The 17,759-nt window shown below is 28.4% G+C and overlaps 1 protein-coding gene across 2 annotated transcripts in view; it reads right to left on the bottom strand.

Moving 5' to 3' along the window:
* Positions 1 to 2,022: 2,022 nt before the first annotated feature.
* Positions 2,023 to 17,759, bottom strand: part of LOC123291607 (protein kinase C and casein kinase substrate in neurons protein 1) — a 28,110-nt gene continuing 12,373 nt past the window's right edge. Inside the window, exons 2-11 of one of the 2 annotated variants that reach the window (XM_044871950.1) lie at positions 7,170 to 7,430; positions 6,698 to 6,846; positions 6,338 to 6,526; positions 6,106 to 6,117; positions 4,358 to 4,584; positions 4,080 to 4,200; positions 3,743 to 3,850; positions 2,925 to 3,094; positions 2,560 to 2,726; positions 2,023 to 2,162 (exon numbers count right to left, since the gene is read on the bottom strand). In XM_044871950.1, coding sequence (XP_044727885.1) covers positions 2,056 to 2,162; positions 2,560 to 2,726; positions 2,925 to 3,094; positions 3,743 to 3,850; positions 4,080 to 4,200; positions 4,358 to 4,584; positions 6,106 to 6,117; positions 6,338 to 6,526; positions 6,698 to 6,846; positions 7,170 to 7,383 — 1,464 coding nt within the window. In that variant the 5' untranslated portion in view covers positions 7,384 to 7,430 and the 3' untranslated portion in view covers positions 2,023 to 2,055. The remainder of the gene's footprint in view (positions 2,163 to 2,559; positions 2,727 to 2,924; positions 3,095 to 3,742; positions 3,851 to 4,079; positions 4,201 to 4,357; positions 4,585 to 6,105; positions 6,118 to 6,337; positions 6,527 to 6,697; positions 6,847 to 7,169; positions 7,431 to 17,759) is intronic. The other variant, XM_044871951.1, reaches the window with a different exon arrangement.

Here is a 17,759-nt window from a genome sequence, read left to right as displayed (position 1 = left end):
CACCCGGTATATTATAAACTATATGAAGTAGATGTTCTTTTTGTTTTTTCTAACTAATGGATATTTTTTTACACACTACAACTAAATTTTTAAACTTGGCGATTTACTTACAATTACATTGATGGTGTTTCTGATTTTTTATGAATTACATTTTTTTTGTTAATATCTAATATATTATTATCCCCTCCCCCTATAATTTTCATCGCATGTAGATTTAATTTCAAATCTATGTATATAAAATACAAAAATATTTTATTCTTTTAAAAACAAAAAATGATTTTTGTTGGTGTAATTATTTAACTGCACTTTCTTTGGATTGCTTGAAAAAAAAAGAAGCATAAAAGAAAAGCCCTGGTTTAAGGTACTTGATTTCCTTTGAGATTATGTAACACTAACTGGATTTTCTGATTTGGGATTAGGAATGTTGGCAAAGAACCTGCCCGCCAATTACATCGTATACAAATCCCAGAACTATATTCTATTATTCAAATATTTTAATCTATACTGTGTGTTCGGTGATTATTATCAGATTCTCGTATCAAATACCTCTAAAAAAGAACCTATTTTCTGCATTCTAAACAATCTACTTTTAATAATTTATTTTTTTAAATTAATTAAATTTATTGAGCCTTCTATAAATTTTCTTATAGTCTGAGAAACGATATAAGGTCAACCTTCACCTTTATTTGATAAATGAGTGAAGGTCGACCTTATTCCGTCTACTGTACTATTATTAAATAGTAAAATACAATAAAGTCACTTTTTTTAATATTTTCAAAATGACGGTGTGTAACAAGTGAAAATCTTAAAATTATAATTTCTATATGATTGTGTTGTGTAAATTAAAAATGATACGCGACAAATTTCCGAAACAGATCTTTGGAGGAGTCTTTTAGCACACGTGTTTACATTTAAATCTCTTATCAATTTGTCATTTATCACTTTTATTAAGGACGTTTTCAAGAAGGACGAGCCTTGAAATTTGAGGGGATCAGTCTAGTAGTAAATCAGTCTATATTTTTTTTAAAATAGGTAAGATGAGGAAAATCATGTGTTCAATCACTGCGACATTGGTCATTTTCTTGTGAAGAGAGGTATTTCACTTCTGTATTACCGTCGTGAAACGACTCTTATTTCATTCGTAAAAATCAAAAATACATAATTTTTCGATCCCTCACTTAGTTTTCGAAATATTGTTGTTATCTAAATTTCCAATAACTTGTTAATAAATTCAGTGTCCCCTGTTATGAATCATATATTATATCCTCCTTAATTATCCATAATTATCAAAATTCAATTTCGAGTATTGATTGAACTTGAAAACTAAATGAAATATCGAAAAATTGTATTCCTTATTTCATGAGTTTAATCACGTTATCACGAACAATCGATTCCATCTTGATATTTGTAGAAAAGAAAAGAATAAATTAAAGGGATTTAATAAATATTACTTTCTCCTATAAATTTTTTTTGCTTCTTTAAAAGGGAATTACACGAATAAATAAAGCTCATCCTTAAATGAAAAGGTCCAATTGTGAATTTCTTTTCTAAACAACGAAAGAAAGAAAAGAGGAAAAAAAAAACATTAAATAGAATTATTATAAATAAAAAAAATAATAAAAACATTTTGTTAAAATTCAAATATCAACTCTAAAATTATTTATAACAAATATATAATTTTTTTTATTATTAATTATTAACTATACAGACTATTTTTATGTATTTTTAAATCGTGATTTTTTTTATATCCTTAGTACGTAATACATTTTCTTTATGATGATTGGAAAAATAAAATGCTTTTAACTACATTTTTTTTGTGTAATCTTTAATATATACACACAGCGAAAATAAACGGAAAACAAATGCAAGTCTCGTAAAAAATTGTTTTTTTTTTGTTTGTTTGTTTGTGAAGACAAAAAGTAAAGAAAATAAAAGAAGTGAAAAATTAACTGCAGTTTTTTTTTTTAATGAATGTTTCTTGTAAAATTATTATTTATATTTATATATAATTATTATGTGGATAATAGCAGCGCAAACATAAATTAACAATAATTTCTACACAACTTCAACATAATTTGCTGGATATAGGCCAACACGTCCATCTTTTCGTCCTTTACACCAGCCTTGTTCATCTTCGTCTTCTAATTTTTCAAATACGTCACCTACGAGAAATATTTTTTTAAACACTACTATTAGTACAATAAAGTTATTTTAAAAAATCATGATATTAAAGAAAGTTGTTGCATCTTTTTATAATTTGTAAAAAAAGGATTTTTTTACTCCCAAAAAAGGAGGATGTAATAGGGAATATTCATGAAATTTAAATTTGGTTCAAATATTTATTTATCTTCCGTAACTTTAATGACTGGACATTTCCAGTTTATTTGCTACAACCAAATAAACAACTTGTGCCAAATATCAAAGATGCAATACTTTTTTCCTCTCAGATATTTAATTTTATTGTACTATATATATTACTTTCTAGAGATTTACATTATTTGCTAGTAATTTTACTATAACTAAGAATAAGGAAGTTAAATAATAAATTAACATTCTTACCTTGTTTAAATGTAAGTTCATCACTTTCAGCACCTTCATAATCGTATAAAGCTTTAACAGGAACACCAGGTTCACCTGTATCGACCAGCGCATCAGATGCATCACCTTCATCCCATTCTTCTTCATCGAATGGATTCTGTTCTTTACCAGAAGCAGCTGTACCATTTCTGTTGAAAATAATTTGATTTTTAGATCTTTGAACCTATCATCTGCAGAAAGGAATGTTTTCTGATATCAAATTCTGTTAGAGTAACTGAAACTTCCAGATTTTTGACTCCCAAGATGAGCCAGAGTAAATATTCCGACTCAAACATCCCCTGTAGCCTTTCATTTTCAAGAGAAATCAAATAATAAAAAATACATACGTGATTGTTGAAGCTCGATTAGTTGGTGATTCTATTTTTTCTGAACTTGGTTTAGAATTCGAATTTGAATTCACTGATTCTGATTTATTATTTGAATTTGTTTCTGTGTTTACTCGTGCTACAGTCGTTGGTTTTGGTTTAGCTGTTTTATTATTTAGAGTTGAATAATCCTAAAAAAATTAATAATAAATTACAATCTTTAAAAAAACATTCTATAAGACTTGATTATTTTTGATAATATTTTGACTTTTTTCTCAACGTGAGGGGATATAAAATACGAGGGTCAACGTAAGCATAGATTAAATTCCTTTATAGCCTGGTAAAAATACAATATCTTGAATGAAAATTGGGATCAAGTTTATAAGAATGGCAAACTTTTTAGCAATGCCAAAATTATTGGCCATAATATACATACAAAACGGACATAAAATGGATCCTTCAAATTGTAAAAAAACGATTATATAAGAATTTTTTAAATCTCTACTGGTTGATATTGTTGAGTAAAATTAAGTATTAAATTTTGTCAAAGTTTATTTGATTTATACTAAGCTCTAAGCTAGAACGCTGAATTTGATATCTAAGAATGTGTGATTAAAATGGAACTAGGTCACATTCTAAACACGAAATTATTTGATAAACATGCATTTTCAAAATAAAATCAACAGGGCCACTTTAATACGGTTTATTCAGTCGAAATTTACGTGATAAAATAGGTCAAGTCCTAATATAAAAGGAACGTTCAATTAAAATGACCCCATGATTGATGATATAAAAAAAAAACAACAATTGTATGAATAATATTAAATTGAGATGCATACATGCAATTCCTCGCCGACTGGTCGTTGATTGATTAATGTGATACTGCCAGCTGGTAGTGATTCCTTTGATTTGCCTTTTGATATGTCTCTAAATTCTTCTGTGTAATCCTGTTTAACACACACATCATACAAGGGACATGCAACAACAACAAAAAAAAATACAATAAAACTAAGCTAAACACTTAAAATGGTACAAATTATTAATATTTAAAAAAAAAAAATTGTTTTTAAATGGAGAAATTTAAAAAATCCATGCTTGGGTTTAAATAAAAAATAAAATGTCTAAAAATAATTAATTTTTTGTATTTGAAAATGAACTTTTTTAATTGTTTCGTACCTCAAATTGTGGCCAATTCATTGCCATATTTACTCCGTGATTATTCGACCACCATTTTAAATCTTTTTCATGATCTGCGTTGTTGATTGTGTGATAAAATTCTTCGTAAATTTGAGGTAATCTAAAAAAAAAAGACTTTATTAAAAATAGTCGACACCTTTAACAGTGCTAGAGTTCTTAAAGATATTTTTTGACAGAGAGATACAAAAACCTATTTCTTGAGCGGGACAAAAATATTAAGTGTGACGTGAATTTAGAGATAATTAATAAACACTTACACTGGATCTTGGCTAATATTTAGGCACTTATGAACGCCAAAAAGTATTTCTTTAAAAAATTGTAGTCTGTGAGCTTCCATATCTTGACATTTATCAAATACATCCGTCATATCTTCCATATATTTTGGATTGTAACCATTTATTTCCTGTAAAGCCGCTTCATATTTTTCTTTACTGCGTTGCACTTCCTCTTTACTTTTTTGTACACGTTCTGCCATTTTCTTTACCTATAATAATAAAATTTATCAAATTATTTTAAAAGTTTATACAATTTTTTGTTTATTAAAGATTTAGTTAAAAAAAGAACGCTAGATGATATTACTAAATTGAACTGAAAGTAACACTAAAACCTCTCGTACACTGAAAATCACGACGCTATATGTTAACGATGATGATTATTGATTAGTTATATTATTTAGAGTCATTACGGATGAAGATATCGAATTTCAGGGTAAAACTCCTACAGAGAAATTATGAGCATATTCTTTATCATTGGAAAACTCTTGAAGCTTTTACTAAATTCTAGGATAGTTTATGAATGCTTCGAGGAATTTAATCGCTTAGCACTGAATAGCAAAGACTGATCTGGACACCAGGCCACTCTGTCGTTAAAACGAATGAAGCAGCGGACTTGTTGGCACGAGAGGGGTCGCCTTAAACGACCCTTTCATCTGAGCCTGTCATTCCTATAGCAAGATGTTTCGTAATTTACCGAATCAAGGAAATTATTATAGCCTGTTGGCAAGTTGCAGTTCCCAGTTATCAATAATATAGATATTTCTGATGATCTCATTTTTAGGGCCTGTATGGGAGGCCGATGAAATCCCCAAACATGTTATTTGCACTTGCAGGCCGTCAGGTTTAGAATGTTTGAATCCAATACATTGGATCCATCAATCTTGAGAGAAATCCCGGCAAATAAGCTGTGTGCTTTCTACATGACGTCTAGCCAGAATTCTATAGCTTCATCTGCACAAAATAGCATCTCTTACCCGTTTTGTAACTTTCAGTGAATGAGAGATACGAATGGGTTCAATCATCTTTGATTCTCATTTGATACCTTGATTGAATTTTTCAAACTACTTTAGTACAATCAATAATTTAAATTTATCAAAGATGATAAAACCAGACATAAACTGATGAAAATGCTTTAGATACTTGTGAATGAAATGAATTGTTAACAAATTAGGAAAACAAAATTATTGGCATCCCTTATTGGCTTTAAATATGAGCTAATATAAAATACGATAAACTTTGGAAACTAAACCTGTTTCGAATCAAATCTTTTTGTTAAATGTAATTACAGTGAACAGAAACTTGAATTATGTGCACAAACGATATTTTATCATGTTAAACCCGTTGCCTTTGAAATTACGGTCTTGAAAGCCCGGAATTATCTTATAAATTTATTTTTCTTAAAGTATATAAGAGCTTAATACAAAAATTTGTCGCTTTATTTCAACAAATCACAATCTTTTCATTGAGCAAAATAATGTTTCTCTATTCTATAACGGAGACTGATTTTTGGTACATACAGTAGCAGGCGCGGATTTGGCTATGAAAATAAGGTTTCTTATTTTATGGTTAAAAGTTATGATAACCGGGTGTTTATCAATGATTATGGATTATTCCAAATAAAATTTCAAACATGCTTAATGTTAAATGCGTCTTTAGACAAAATTAATAAGTACACTAGCGTTATAAAAAAGCCCATTCACACAGATTTTTAAAAAAATCAAACTTCTTACCGCTGTAATCCTCTATTCCAAAAATAAATAAAAAACATAAATCAAAATAAATTTTGTATACATATTTTTTTAATAAAAAATAATCTCTGTATAAGCAGCACCTTACTCAGTTATAAAAACACAAACTTTTAAATAGGAATTTAATTTTGAAAACGATTTGAATTTGATTGAATAGAAAGAAAGAAGCGCTGATTATACAGAATTTTTTTTTAAATTAGAATTAAATGTTTACCTGATCTGGTGAAAGTGAACTATCTCCAGATGCGTTACGTTCTTGATTAGATGCCGATCGTTCAGTTTTACATGAATTATGATAATCTGTTTTACATTTTTCTACTTTTTGTAATAATTTTGACCATGGTTTTTGAACTTTTTTGAAATGATCTTCCATTTCTTTTCGTTCTTTTATGTGAATCATTGACTGTAAATAAAAAAAAAACATTCAAATTAGAAATAAAAACGACCATTAACCAGTAGCCGAACGTTTTAAAGACGATTGTGCTTTAACCTGCACGACCACTGAGCTGTTTATATTATGATTCGGTGATATAATAATGACGACTTTCGGGAATTATTAGTTGGCAATAATTACCTTGTGATACGTTTCTTTTTGCCATGTTTTTACTTGTTGTATAACGTCGTTACATAAATTGTCGCGTACTCGTAGGTGTAAATCACATAACCGGTCTGATTCTACTAAAACTCCTTTCCAAGCAGCTTCAGTTGTTCCATATTCAGGACCTAGAAGAACAAAATATTTTAATGAGAACAAAATATTTTAAAATAGAAGAACAAACTATTAAAATTAAAATTATAAAAGAACTACAAAAATTTTCATCTCGATTTTATACTTTTTCTGAAGTAATTAGGATCGAAAAAAAGTCTGGAAAATCTAGTCCATTGATTACCAGACGAATATTTTCAAAGAAATTTCCTACAATCGATCCGAGAAATCATTCTTCGAGTTTGGGTTTTGGACAGTATTTTGAGAAATATGTATCCTAAATGACCACGGTTTTAAAATTAAAAGGGGCACCCTATATAATATAAGATTATTTATTTACCTTTTTCAATTAAGTCATTCCACTTTTTTGACCATGCTCGTAAACTTTTCGCATACGCTTTTTCAATATCAGCACGTTCTTGAACAAGTGTCATTAACTCACTACACAATCGGTAACCATCTTCAATACGTTTTGTTGTACGCTTATAATTCCCTGGCTCCCAAAATGAATCACTTGTCGCAACCAGCATATTATCATCGCTGTGATGCGACATCCTGCTACAATCTGTGTCACACCACCGACCAGCAGCGTCGATTACACCTAGAAATATATCGAAAAGAAATAAATTAAATTGTGACATTCAGATTTATGCAATTTTCATAACATTACTTTAAATTTATCATTTCTATATTTAAAAATAAAACAATCTTCATTTATTAATAAATGTGAGGTTATTTTAAAAGCCTACCGGATTTCCTAAACTGGAAACCGGTTTTTAGGTTATCTATCTGATGCTTAAAATTTTTACTAGAATTCGGTTGCATTGTATATTTGTTTCTATAGAAATCTATTCTTAAAATATTTCTAAGGAAATAAAATTACATTTTCGTTTGCGAACTTGAAAAAAACATAAAATGACAGCTTCAAATAATCTCCGGATTTGAACCGTAGTCTACAACAGTGTTGCCAACCGAACATCTGTCTAAATGACAGATATGATTTAAAAACTTGATAGTTTTCCGTAAATCTTGCTTAATAAGTTGGTAGATCTAGCTATGTCCATCGAAACATGGGACACTCTGTAGTAAGAGAACATTTGAACCGGCATGTTTTTAAAGATTTTGATGAAAGATTTTTAAACATAATGAAATTATCCCCTAATAAAAAGTATTCGGTTAGTACTCATAAACAAGAATATGCTTTATTCAAAAGAAATTATTTTCAGGGGTTGTTCCATTAATAAACGGGGAGCTACTTGTTATTGAGTTTATAGAAATGGAGAGCGGTACAATTAAAATCAAATTCAAGTTTTGTTGTGATAACTAAGATCATATATTAAAATATATTTGTGGCACATTTTAGATATTTTGAGACATAATACTTCGACATGAAAATAATTACTTCTTAGCGTCTTACAAGATTAAATAGAGATAGTATTTTCTTAACTTCAAAGATTTAAAAGTAAAATGTACCCTTTAATTTTTGCATACTCAATGCAGGTTCGTTCCAATAAAATATTTTCAATAAACTCATCAATCATGAAGTTTGTTAATTAAAAACTGATATACTGAATTCAATATTTAATGGAAATATTTTAAAATAACTACATTAAATTTTCAAATATAATTGTTTTATGGTCTCCATAGAGTAAAGTATTTTTATTATGTTCTCATAAAAACTTTGAGTCATATACATTTTAAAAAAAAAATTATTCTATTCAAACAATGTATTTTAAAAAAATTATATTTGAATTTCGAATGAATATTGAATTATTAGCTTTTAGAAAAAAGTTCAATTTATGGCGCTTTCGAACTAAGAGATACTCTAGCGGTTAAATTAAGAACTAATATTATTAATTTTTTGACATTTTCTTGACAAGAAGCACAATTTAAAAATAATATAATTTGACAGTAACAGCTTGGGTTGAGTTCAACCCAAATGTTACTTCCTTGAGAGGTAGCACACTCTAAGAGTATTAGAATATCGCAACAATTTGATAAAAATGAGAATATTTATTCTATCAAAGTTTTTTCGCACACTCGATAGATTTGCCCCAATTTAAGTCCTGTTTAAAAAAAGCTCCTGAACGTAATACTACAGGTTGCCGGTGGGTAACTCGGTAGGATATTATTATATTGACCGAGTCGTTATTTATTGGTGGATTTCCGCGCTACATGCTCTCTTAACAAAAATCAAGCACTTAAAATGCAATTAAAGCAAAAATTTTTGCGATTCTGCAAAAATTATTCATGCTTAATGATAGACTTTACCGGGTCTAATTATAGTATTTAAATAGCTCATTCAATTTCCATTTCTGTTTGAATATTCTATCTTCTGGTATCGTGACTTCTTCTAGGAATAGTCAATTAGTTATCGATTTGAACTATATTTCTAAATCAATAATGTTGAAAAAGTTAATTAAAGATAAAACAATTCCACAACCAGAATTTTTAACACACGCTTTATTTTTGAAACAATATTTTTTCAAATAAGTTTCATATCAAAAGTTGATAATGTTCAATTTTAAAAAAAAAGGTTACCACATTGCATTTTGACACGTTCAAAATTTTATAAAACCACAAGTTTTGATACGATAATCAGAAATATATTTTTGATATACGAAAAATTGTGTATATAAATAACATTAAGGTAGTTCCTCCGCGACCGTCCAGTCAAAAAGTTTTGGACTAATACTATCATTCAGTGCATTGACTGTGCTATGACTATTATACATATACCATATATTATTTTCAAAAGACTGTAGTTACTCACTATTATAAATTCTATACGTATACACACACATACTTTGACATATACCTTTACCATTAGTTTTTATATGCTTTCCACAAAAATCATCGCTAAAACGAGTTATTTATTTAAGTTTTTTATCGAAACTATATGGTAAATAATTTTTATTTTTATTTATATATTTTCTAAATATAGTATTCTACATTATATTAGTTTTTCATAGAGATGGTGGACGTCATTCATTGGTAAATAAATATAATATTTGTAAATTTGTGTATTTTTATACACTTCTCCCATGTACACGTACAAATTGCGTCACTTTTAATTGCTAATATCTCATGTATGGCATGGTAAATCATCTTCTAATTTTAACAGCAAGTGTATTATGAATTAAATATTTTATATTCTGAGTTTTGAGAAATTCTTGGAATATCACTTTCGTGTAGGTACTACCTTAAGTCATTTTATGAAAAATATTTCACGATAGACCTAACATTTGAATTAGTAAATTAGTAGCTTAAACTCAAATTTTGCTTGTTACTAGAATTGTAAGTATGTATATTCTTCCAAAAATTTGTGAGTTTTCAAAATATTTAGTTTTTCTGAAATTAAGGTTCTTTCAATTTTATGCAAACAATGGCGGGGTTGTAAAGATTTGTATTAAGGTGGTTGTCTTTGTACAATATTGTAAAAATAGTGTACTACATCATACAGCAGTGGTATGTACGTATAGATATGCTTAGCACACTCTAATAAGTATTATTTTAACATGCTTTTAACTCGACTGTCCATTTATCACGTATTCTGTATGATGATAGCATGATAATAAACATCTGTAATTCTGTATAAAATAGACATCTCTCTTACACTACTTATACTCTAAATATAATTGTTTCTGTTATACAAAAAAATTAAATAACTTTGAGTGACTATATCTCAAGAATGAAGGGGTCAATAGTTTTTGTTTTTTTTTAAACTAACATGCACAAATTCATGAATGTTCAGTTAGTTTTTTGAAAATATCTTAAATCTAGTTTTTTTTCTAGAATTAAAAAACTTGTTAAAAACACAACAAAACGAAACCTTTCCTTTGCTCTCCATGTTAATTATCTGAACTTTAATTGTATTTAACTCGAGTTAGAGATGGTCAATCGACTTCAAATTTTTTTGGTTAATGTATTATTATATTCCTAATAAGTTTACACAAATTTAGAATTTTCTGTCGATATGCCCATAGCAAGACTTAAAGAAATGCATAATTTATATAATAAAGAATATTTTTATGCAGTATAATTATTATAATAGTTTTTAGTATGGCTTCTTTTAAAATAGACCAACTTCAAGGTATTGTGTTTGCAAATTTAACATTTTGACACAAATCTATTTTAGTTGAAGTAATTTAGAACAAACTCAAAAGTGAAATGAACCTAATATCTAAAAAAAACTACCAAGTGGGTTTGCATCTCTTAATTGGGCGTAAATTATTAAACTCTGAACTTGATTAAAGCATTATTCTTTTAGGATTCCGTAACCTCAAATTTTAAATGTATATCGTTTTCTTAAAAATTACTAAACGTAGAAATTTGGCTGATACTACAGGTTATTTAGAAGCTAGTTACTAGTACTGCGTTTTGGACCTTATTCCTTACTCTTGATAACTTACGGACGGTTTAATTGTGAAGCAACTTTACATTAAGGATGTATGAGCATGACAACAATGTTTGATTTAAAGGCTCAAAATTTGTTTGTAGGTAGTCTTTTACTCAAAGAATATGTGGTTAAAATTTCAGCTTAGGTGTCCGTGCAAATTTTTAAGAAAAAAGTCATTAAAAATCGATATAAAATACATTGGCTCTTATGGAGGAATCTCAAAAAACGACATATTTTGGAAGTTTTTGATAATTTTCATTTGGAATGAATGAAAACAAATTTAAAAAAAACTTTTTAATAGAAAGTAAACATATTAGCAATGAATTAGAAAAGAAAAAAACTAAGTGTCACCGTCAATATAAGGGATGTAAGAGCAGGGTAGATTAAGGGTTGAAATTATTTTTATCTTATTTTCAATTTTGATGATGAATTTTGTTATAACTTCATGAATGTAGACGAAAAATAAGAATAAAATTTTTCGATATGTGTCTTTGTTTTCGAAATATCGAAAGCTAAATAATTAAACAAAATTTTCAATTTTCGATATTTTGAAAATTAAGCCAGATATCGAAAAATTTTATTCTTACTTTTCGTCTTATATCGTCAAGTAATAATATAAATTTATCATCAAAATTGAAAATATCTATTTTTAAATTTGTGCCCCCACTACCATGCTCATACATCCTTAACAAAAATTTATAGTCATAATAAGGTCATAACTTTTTTTCCCATCTTATAAAAATGACTGAATTTACAAAAACACAAACAATACCAGACAAAAATTGCGCACATGTCGGTTTGCTTGAATGAAAATGAATCAACTCATAACTTCACTTGTCAAATTATAAAAAGATTTTTATTTTAACCTTCAAGCACTAGCAAGCTTCAACAAAATTTGCATAATAGTACTAAAAGAGTAGTTAGTTGTAGTAGATCCCTTACTTGTAGCATGTTGCAAAGGTTTAATAACATTCATGACAGCATTTAAATCCATTGTTGTGAATGCTGACATTGCACAAAAAAGAAAATATAAATAAAATTAAATATAACAAACACACTCAAGAGAAACAATAGTAAAAAGTAAGTAAATAAATAAATAAATATAATAAACACTACAAATTAATACAGTCAAAATCAATTATAACGACATCGAAGACACCATGCAATTACGATCATTATATCCGATAGTAATCTCAGTGTCACAAAAAATGCACAGATTACATACAATACTACTAGCAAACCCGGCCACGCGTTGCTGTGGCTAAGATTCTTGTTATATTATTTTAAGGTTCTTGTTTGTATTTTTAAAATAGCGCCATCTATTTTAATACTTATTCAATCCAGTCAACAGATATCGCCATCTGTCAGAATCATTTGGAGCTAACAGATAATTGTGACTGTCAAATAATAGACAAATAATTTGACTATAAATTGAGATGTAAGTTATCCTATCTTTCAAGTTCGATCGAATTGCACACGACGTGCAAATCAAATTTAAAATCGGTTCAGCAGTTTAGGAGTCCATCATGTCAATGTCAAACAACGTGACATTATAAATTTAAATAACGATATGTAGGTACTTTTAGTTTCTATCATGATTTCATCGAGTAGAAATGACATCAAGTCGCTAAATGAGCTTTTTAATGTTCACCATAACCGATATGTCGCTTTCTTCAGTCGGTACCGTGTCGTTATAACAGAATTTGACTATAAACATATTACAAATTAAAGTTAAGTTATAAATAATAACAATTGTAGATACATTTTTACGGAATACAAATACAAAAACTCATCAAATCTAATTATGAAAAGTTTTACAAATAATAAATACAACTAAAACTATAAAACTGTATTCACCCTTATTTGCACATGTTATCATCGGAGATCGAATACAAGACAATGCTTAATATTACTGTACAATATTGTAAATTAAAGTTCAGTTATCGATTTCAATTTATGGTTTAAAATGATGATCATAGATGGGGGAGTAAAATGTCAGAATAAATTAAAATTTAAAAAAAATATATATCTTTATAAATTGTAGTTCATGTGTTATTCTGATGTATGAGCTATTTTATTGATGAGGTTGACACAACCTCATATCGACTGTATACGTAATTCAATTATTCACAATTGCGACACAAAACTGAATTGATATTAGTAGACTTTAAGATGAATTTAGTATGAAAAACTGATATAAGTTTTGAGAATTTAAACATTAAAATTGCAATTAAACAGAAAATAAAGAATATTTCGAAAATCGTGAATTTTTAGTGAGATAAAATAAAAAAGTAAGAATTCGCCTTTAAGATTTAACTGGTAATATTACGTCAATGTGACCAAGTGTGTTGCATTTTGTTTCTGATTTCAAACTTTGAAGGTAATATCACATATACACTTAATTGCATTAAATAGAATTAAACTTTGTACATGAACGATGCATATCTTTATTACATTAATATTAAACGCTTTGTCTGTTCGTTTAAAACTTTAAAACGATATGACCGATTTTAGATGCATTTCGTGAATAATTCATTAGCCTTTACATATACAGAAAATAATTAATTACGAACAGAAATTTAAAATCCTTAGGATAAAACTGGAGTGACACTTTTAATTATTTTACCCTCATTTTACGAACCTTAGTTTCTGCACTTCTATGCCGTATTCATCGCAGATATCGCTCATGGTATCGAAAATTTTCCTGAACTTTTCTCCAGCGTTTTTAATTCTTTCAATCAAGATATTTTTCGCAGTATTAGCTAGTTCAATAGCCCTGCCATGATCCAAGTTTTCTGTTGGAAGTATTCGATTCAAAGACGAAAGTCAAATAATATACCGAGCTCGAACTATGCATGGATATCTGATTCGTCGGTGGAAATGCGCCTTATAAATGAGTGCATTTACAAGACTATATTGTGGAAACATTCTTTATGGAAGGGGTTTTGACCGCCAAAATCCTTCTCTTGCACACGGACATGCTTGGAGGGCTTGTATGAAATCTCTATGAATGTTATATACAACGTTAGAAGCCTGAAGAGAAATTGTAGACTTTTTGTGCTGTCTCTGGTCTCGATAGTATATTACATTTCCATCAATACATAGTATAAAACAAAGTCGCTTTCTCTGTTCCTATGTCCCTTTGTATGCTTAAATCTTTGAAACTACGCAACGGATTTTGATGGGGGTTTTTTAATAGATAGAGTGATTCAAGAGGAAGGTTTTTATGTATAATACATCCATATTATAGTAGAGTAAGGGGTTGAAATAGTGGTTGAAAGGGATATGCTTCAAAAAATAAAAAAGTTGTGCATCGATTAAGCTCAAATATTGACACGATATACAACCAGCTTCAAAGATCTATTGTTTTTATCTACTTTTAACATTCGGAGGGTAGAAAAGTGTAGCGAGAAAGTGGGAAGGAATTATCGAATATTTACAAATATACCTAAGTGGGGTATCAAATAAAAGAGCATGACGTGTACATTACAAAACTGTTATCCCACGCAAAGAAATGTAGAGGGAGGGGTGCAAGTGGGGATGTTGCCCAGCAAAGCGGGTAGTTCACAGCTAGTTTTTTAATAAACAAAACCTTTCTTTCAGTTTTGAGAACCGTGTAAAAAAAATGTTGGGTACCTATATGCAAATTTTTACTCTTTATAAATAATAATTTCTTGTAAACTTTCATGTACTAATAAATAGTCTTCCCCCATTTTAAATTGTTTATATTAAAGTTAACAAAATAATAATAAACAAATATTAAATTTCCTTGCACGATAAGAATTTTCTATCGTTCTATGTAACCCAGATGGTAAGACCTAGTGTTCCCATAAATTCTATAGAATGTTGCTATAATGTTATTGTGTTGTATTAACAAGATCAAGTGATGATAAGCATGAAAGTAAACATGAGAACATGACAGAATATTAAAGGTAGTATGAATGAGACTATGAGCCATACATACCATACAGTCGTATTATCTCAAGAGACACTCATTCACTACACTCGATCTACTGCTCTAGTGTAGAAATGAATTCAACATCTTCAAGGAATACCTACATAATTTGAATATATAAAATAATATATAACTTTTGATTATTGATTTTTTTCTTTTAAATTACCTTCGAAAAGAAAGTGAATTCTTAGTTGTGTGCTAAGTGAAAATTTCTCATTTTTTCCACTGACTAGCATATACATAAATTAACGAAAAACATTGCTCTACAAAAAGAAGAAGAAAAACAAAAAGGAGGAGAGAAAGATGAAGAAAATGCTTTTTAGGGTCGGGTGGAATTTTGTAATTGATTTTAAACTAACTTCCCGATAAGCTAGAGATTTTAAATTTGAACAATGCATAGCTCAGAAATGGATAGACAATACACTCACATAGCCCTAAGAAGCAGAAAAAAATATAAAAAAAATTTAATATACCATGTTTTATAACGAACTAAAAAGTATAAAATAGTAAATAGTTATTAAAATAATTGTAAATTTGGAAACGAAACACATGGGGCGCATGTAGCAGACCCCATGTTTTTCGTTTCCAATCTTACTAGTATTTAAATAGCTATTTATCATTTCAAATACTTTTAAGTCCGTTATAAAAACATGATACATACTAAAATTTTTTATTTCATACTAATAAAATTAGGGCATGTATTGGAAGTTTACAGGACACCCGTTATAATTTTATATTTAGATAAATCAATATTTATTATTAATAAAGCACTTATGTTAAATAATAAAATAGTCTAAATCAGCTATCAAATAGAATCCTTTATGCATACACATATGTAAGGCCTAATTATGTAATATATGTCATGTAAATTCGATGGAGAACATCGAACTTTATATTCTTGGATCAGGAAAATTATCGCATTTAATATTACAGACTTATTCACTGACAATGAAAGTAGATATGTATTTAACATAAATAACTTGTGAAAAGAAATTCAAAGAAAGAGTTTTTTAATAAAACATGATAAACGGAACTAAAATAAAACTGTTACTGTATAACAACGATTTGCTTCCGTAAAAGATACTTTTAAAAAATAGAGCATTTTTCATTTTATATACAGTCGAATCCTTTTTTATGACGATCCTCATGCTTCCCTCATTCAATTTAATAATTAATAATAGAGAAGTTTCATGTAGTCGCATCAATGAATGTTTTTACAAGTGACATTTTGGTACGGAATCCTAACTTTTTTGAAAATAAAATCCTAAGTAAGTTTTGGTCCCTGGCTTGCTCCACGTATTCATATCTCTTGGTAGACGAATTTTACTGTTCTAAGTTGATTATCTATAATTTTATCTAGGATAAAATTAAACTTGGGTATGAATCATTCGTGTTTGATAATTTAAAACATAAGTATTTTTAATAATCAAATCGGTTTAAGTATTTTGTCACGCTTGCTTGTGTAAAGAATAAAAAATGCAAGTCGAATAGTTTATAATCGGCCATAAAATTAAATAGAAAATAAACTATATTTGAATAAATTTTGAACTAATTCTTTTTTTTAAACACAAAAGCAACAAGTTTCATAAAAATCGGTCAAGTACACAATAGACGTACATTATATTATGATCTAAATAAACAGGGAATACTAAAAATACACAGAAATACGTAAATAAATTTTATAATTTCATGTTTTTGCCTGTTTTAACTATCTTGCCTATTTTAACGATCAAAATCAGTCGATACTATTATAAAATTTGCTCGATCAGGTACGTCTTTAATAAATTGGGGGCCTTGGGTACTTTGGGGGAGTCTATGATATAGAATAACCGCGATGACTTGGTTTCAGAGCATTATAATTTTTAATTGGCGGGGACGATAAAAAAAATCGACATGAGTAATCAGACAAAAAAATTTAATTCATTTGACTATTTAATAAATATTTTTTGAAATCGATCCGAGATATCACTCTTTGGGGTTTTTGATGATATTTCAGAAACTATGCTTCCAATCATCAAATGAGTTTTATCGAAATTGCAGACAAACAATTTGTGGAACTAATGTATGACTAGCAGCGTGAACTTAATTGATATTTGTGGCATTAATGCATTCGTGTATCATACTAGTAATTAATTATATAATCAAGTCCGAGTACAATTTTATAAAATTAATCCAATAGTAGAATGGTGAATAGTTGAATGTTGAAGTGTACCCCCCAAGTCAATACACATAATTAATTATATTATTTTAATGATATATCAAGTACATTCTGTTATCAGTTTCTGAAAGCATTGAAAAATTTTTTAGTTACCTCTATCTTTTAAAGTTATTTTTGTTATATGAAAATGCCACGTTATGACGTACCCCAAAGTAAGTAATTTGGGTCTTATTTCTACGATCCTGCAAAATGCGAGAGATTTATCTATTCGCACCGAGCGCGAGTTTCGTTTCCATGACAACGATACACTACTTTAATTATAGAATTGTATGGATGCATATATAATTGTATGGATTGTATTTATGACTTACATTTCAAATTTAATATTATTGTCTCACAAATTTAAATAAATAATTAT

The sequence above is a fragment of the Chrysoperla carnea genome, chromosome 2, assembly GCF_905475395.1.
Source record: "Chrysoperla carnea chromosome 2, inChrCarn1.1, whole genome shotgun sequence".
Classification (NCBI taxonomy): domain Eukaryota; kingdom Metazoa; phylum Arthropoda; class Insecta; order Neuroptera; family Chrysopidae; genus Chrysoperla; species Chrysoperla carnea.
The sequence above is the reverse complement of the archived record's forward strand: the minus strand, read 5'-3'. Positions and strand labels throughout refer to the sequence as shown.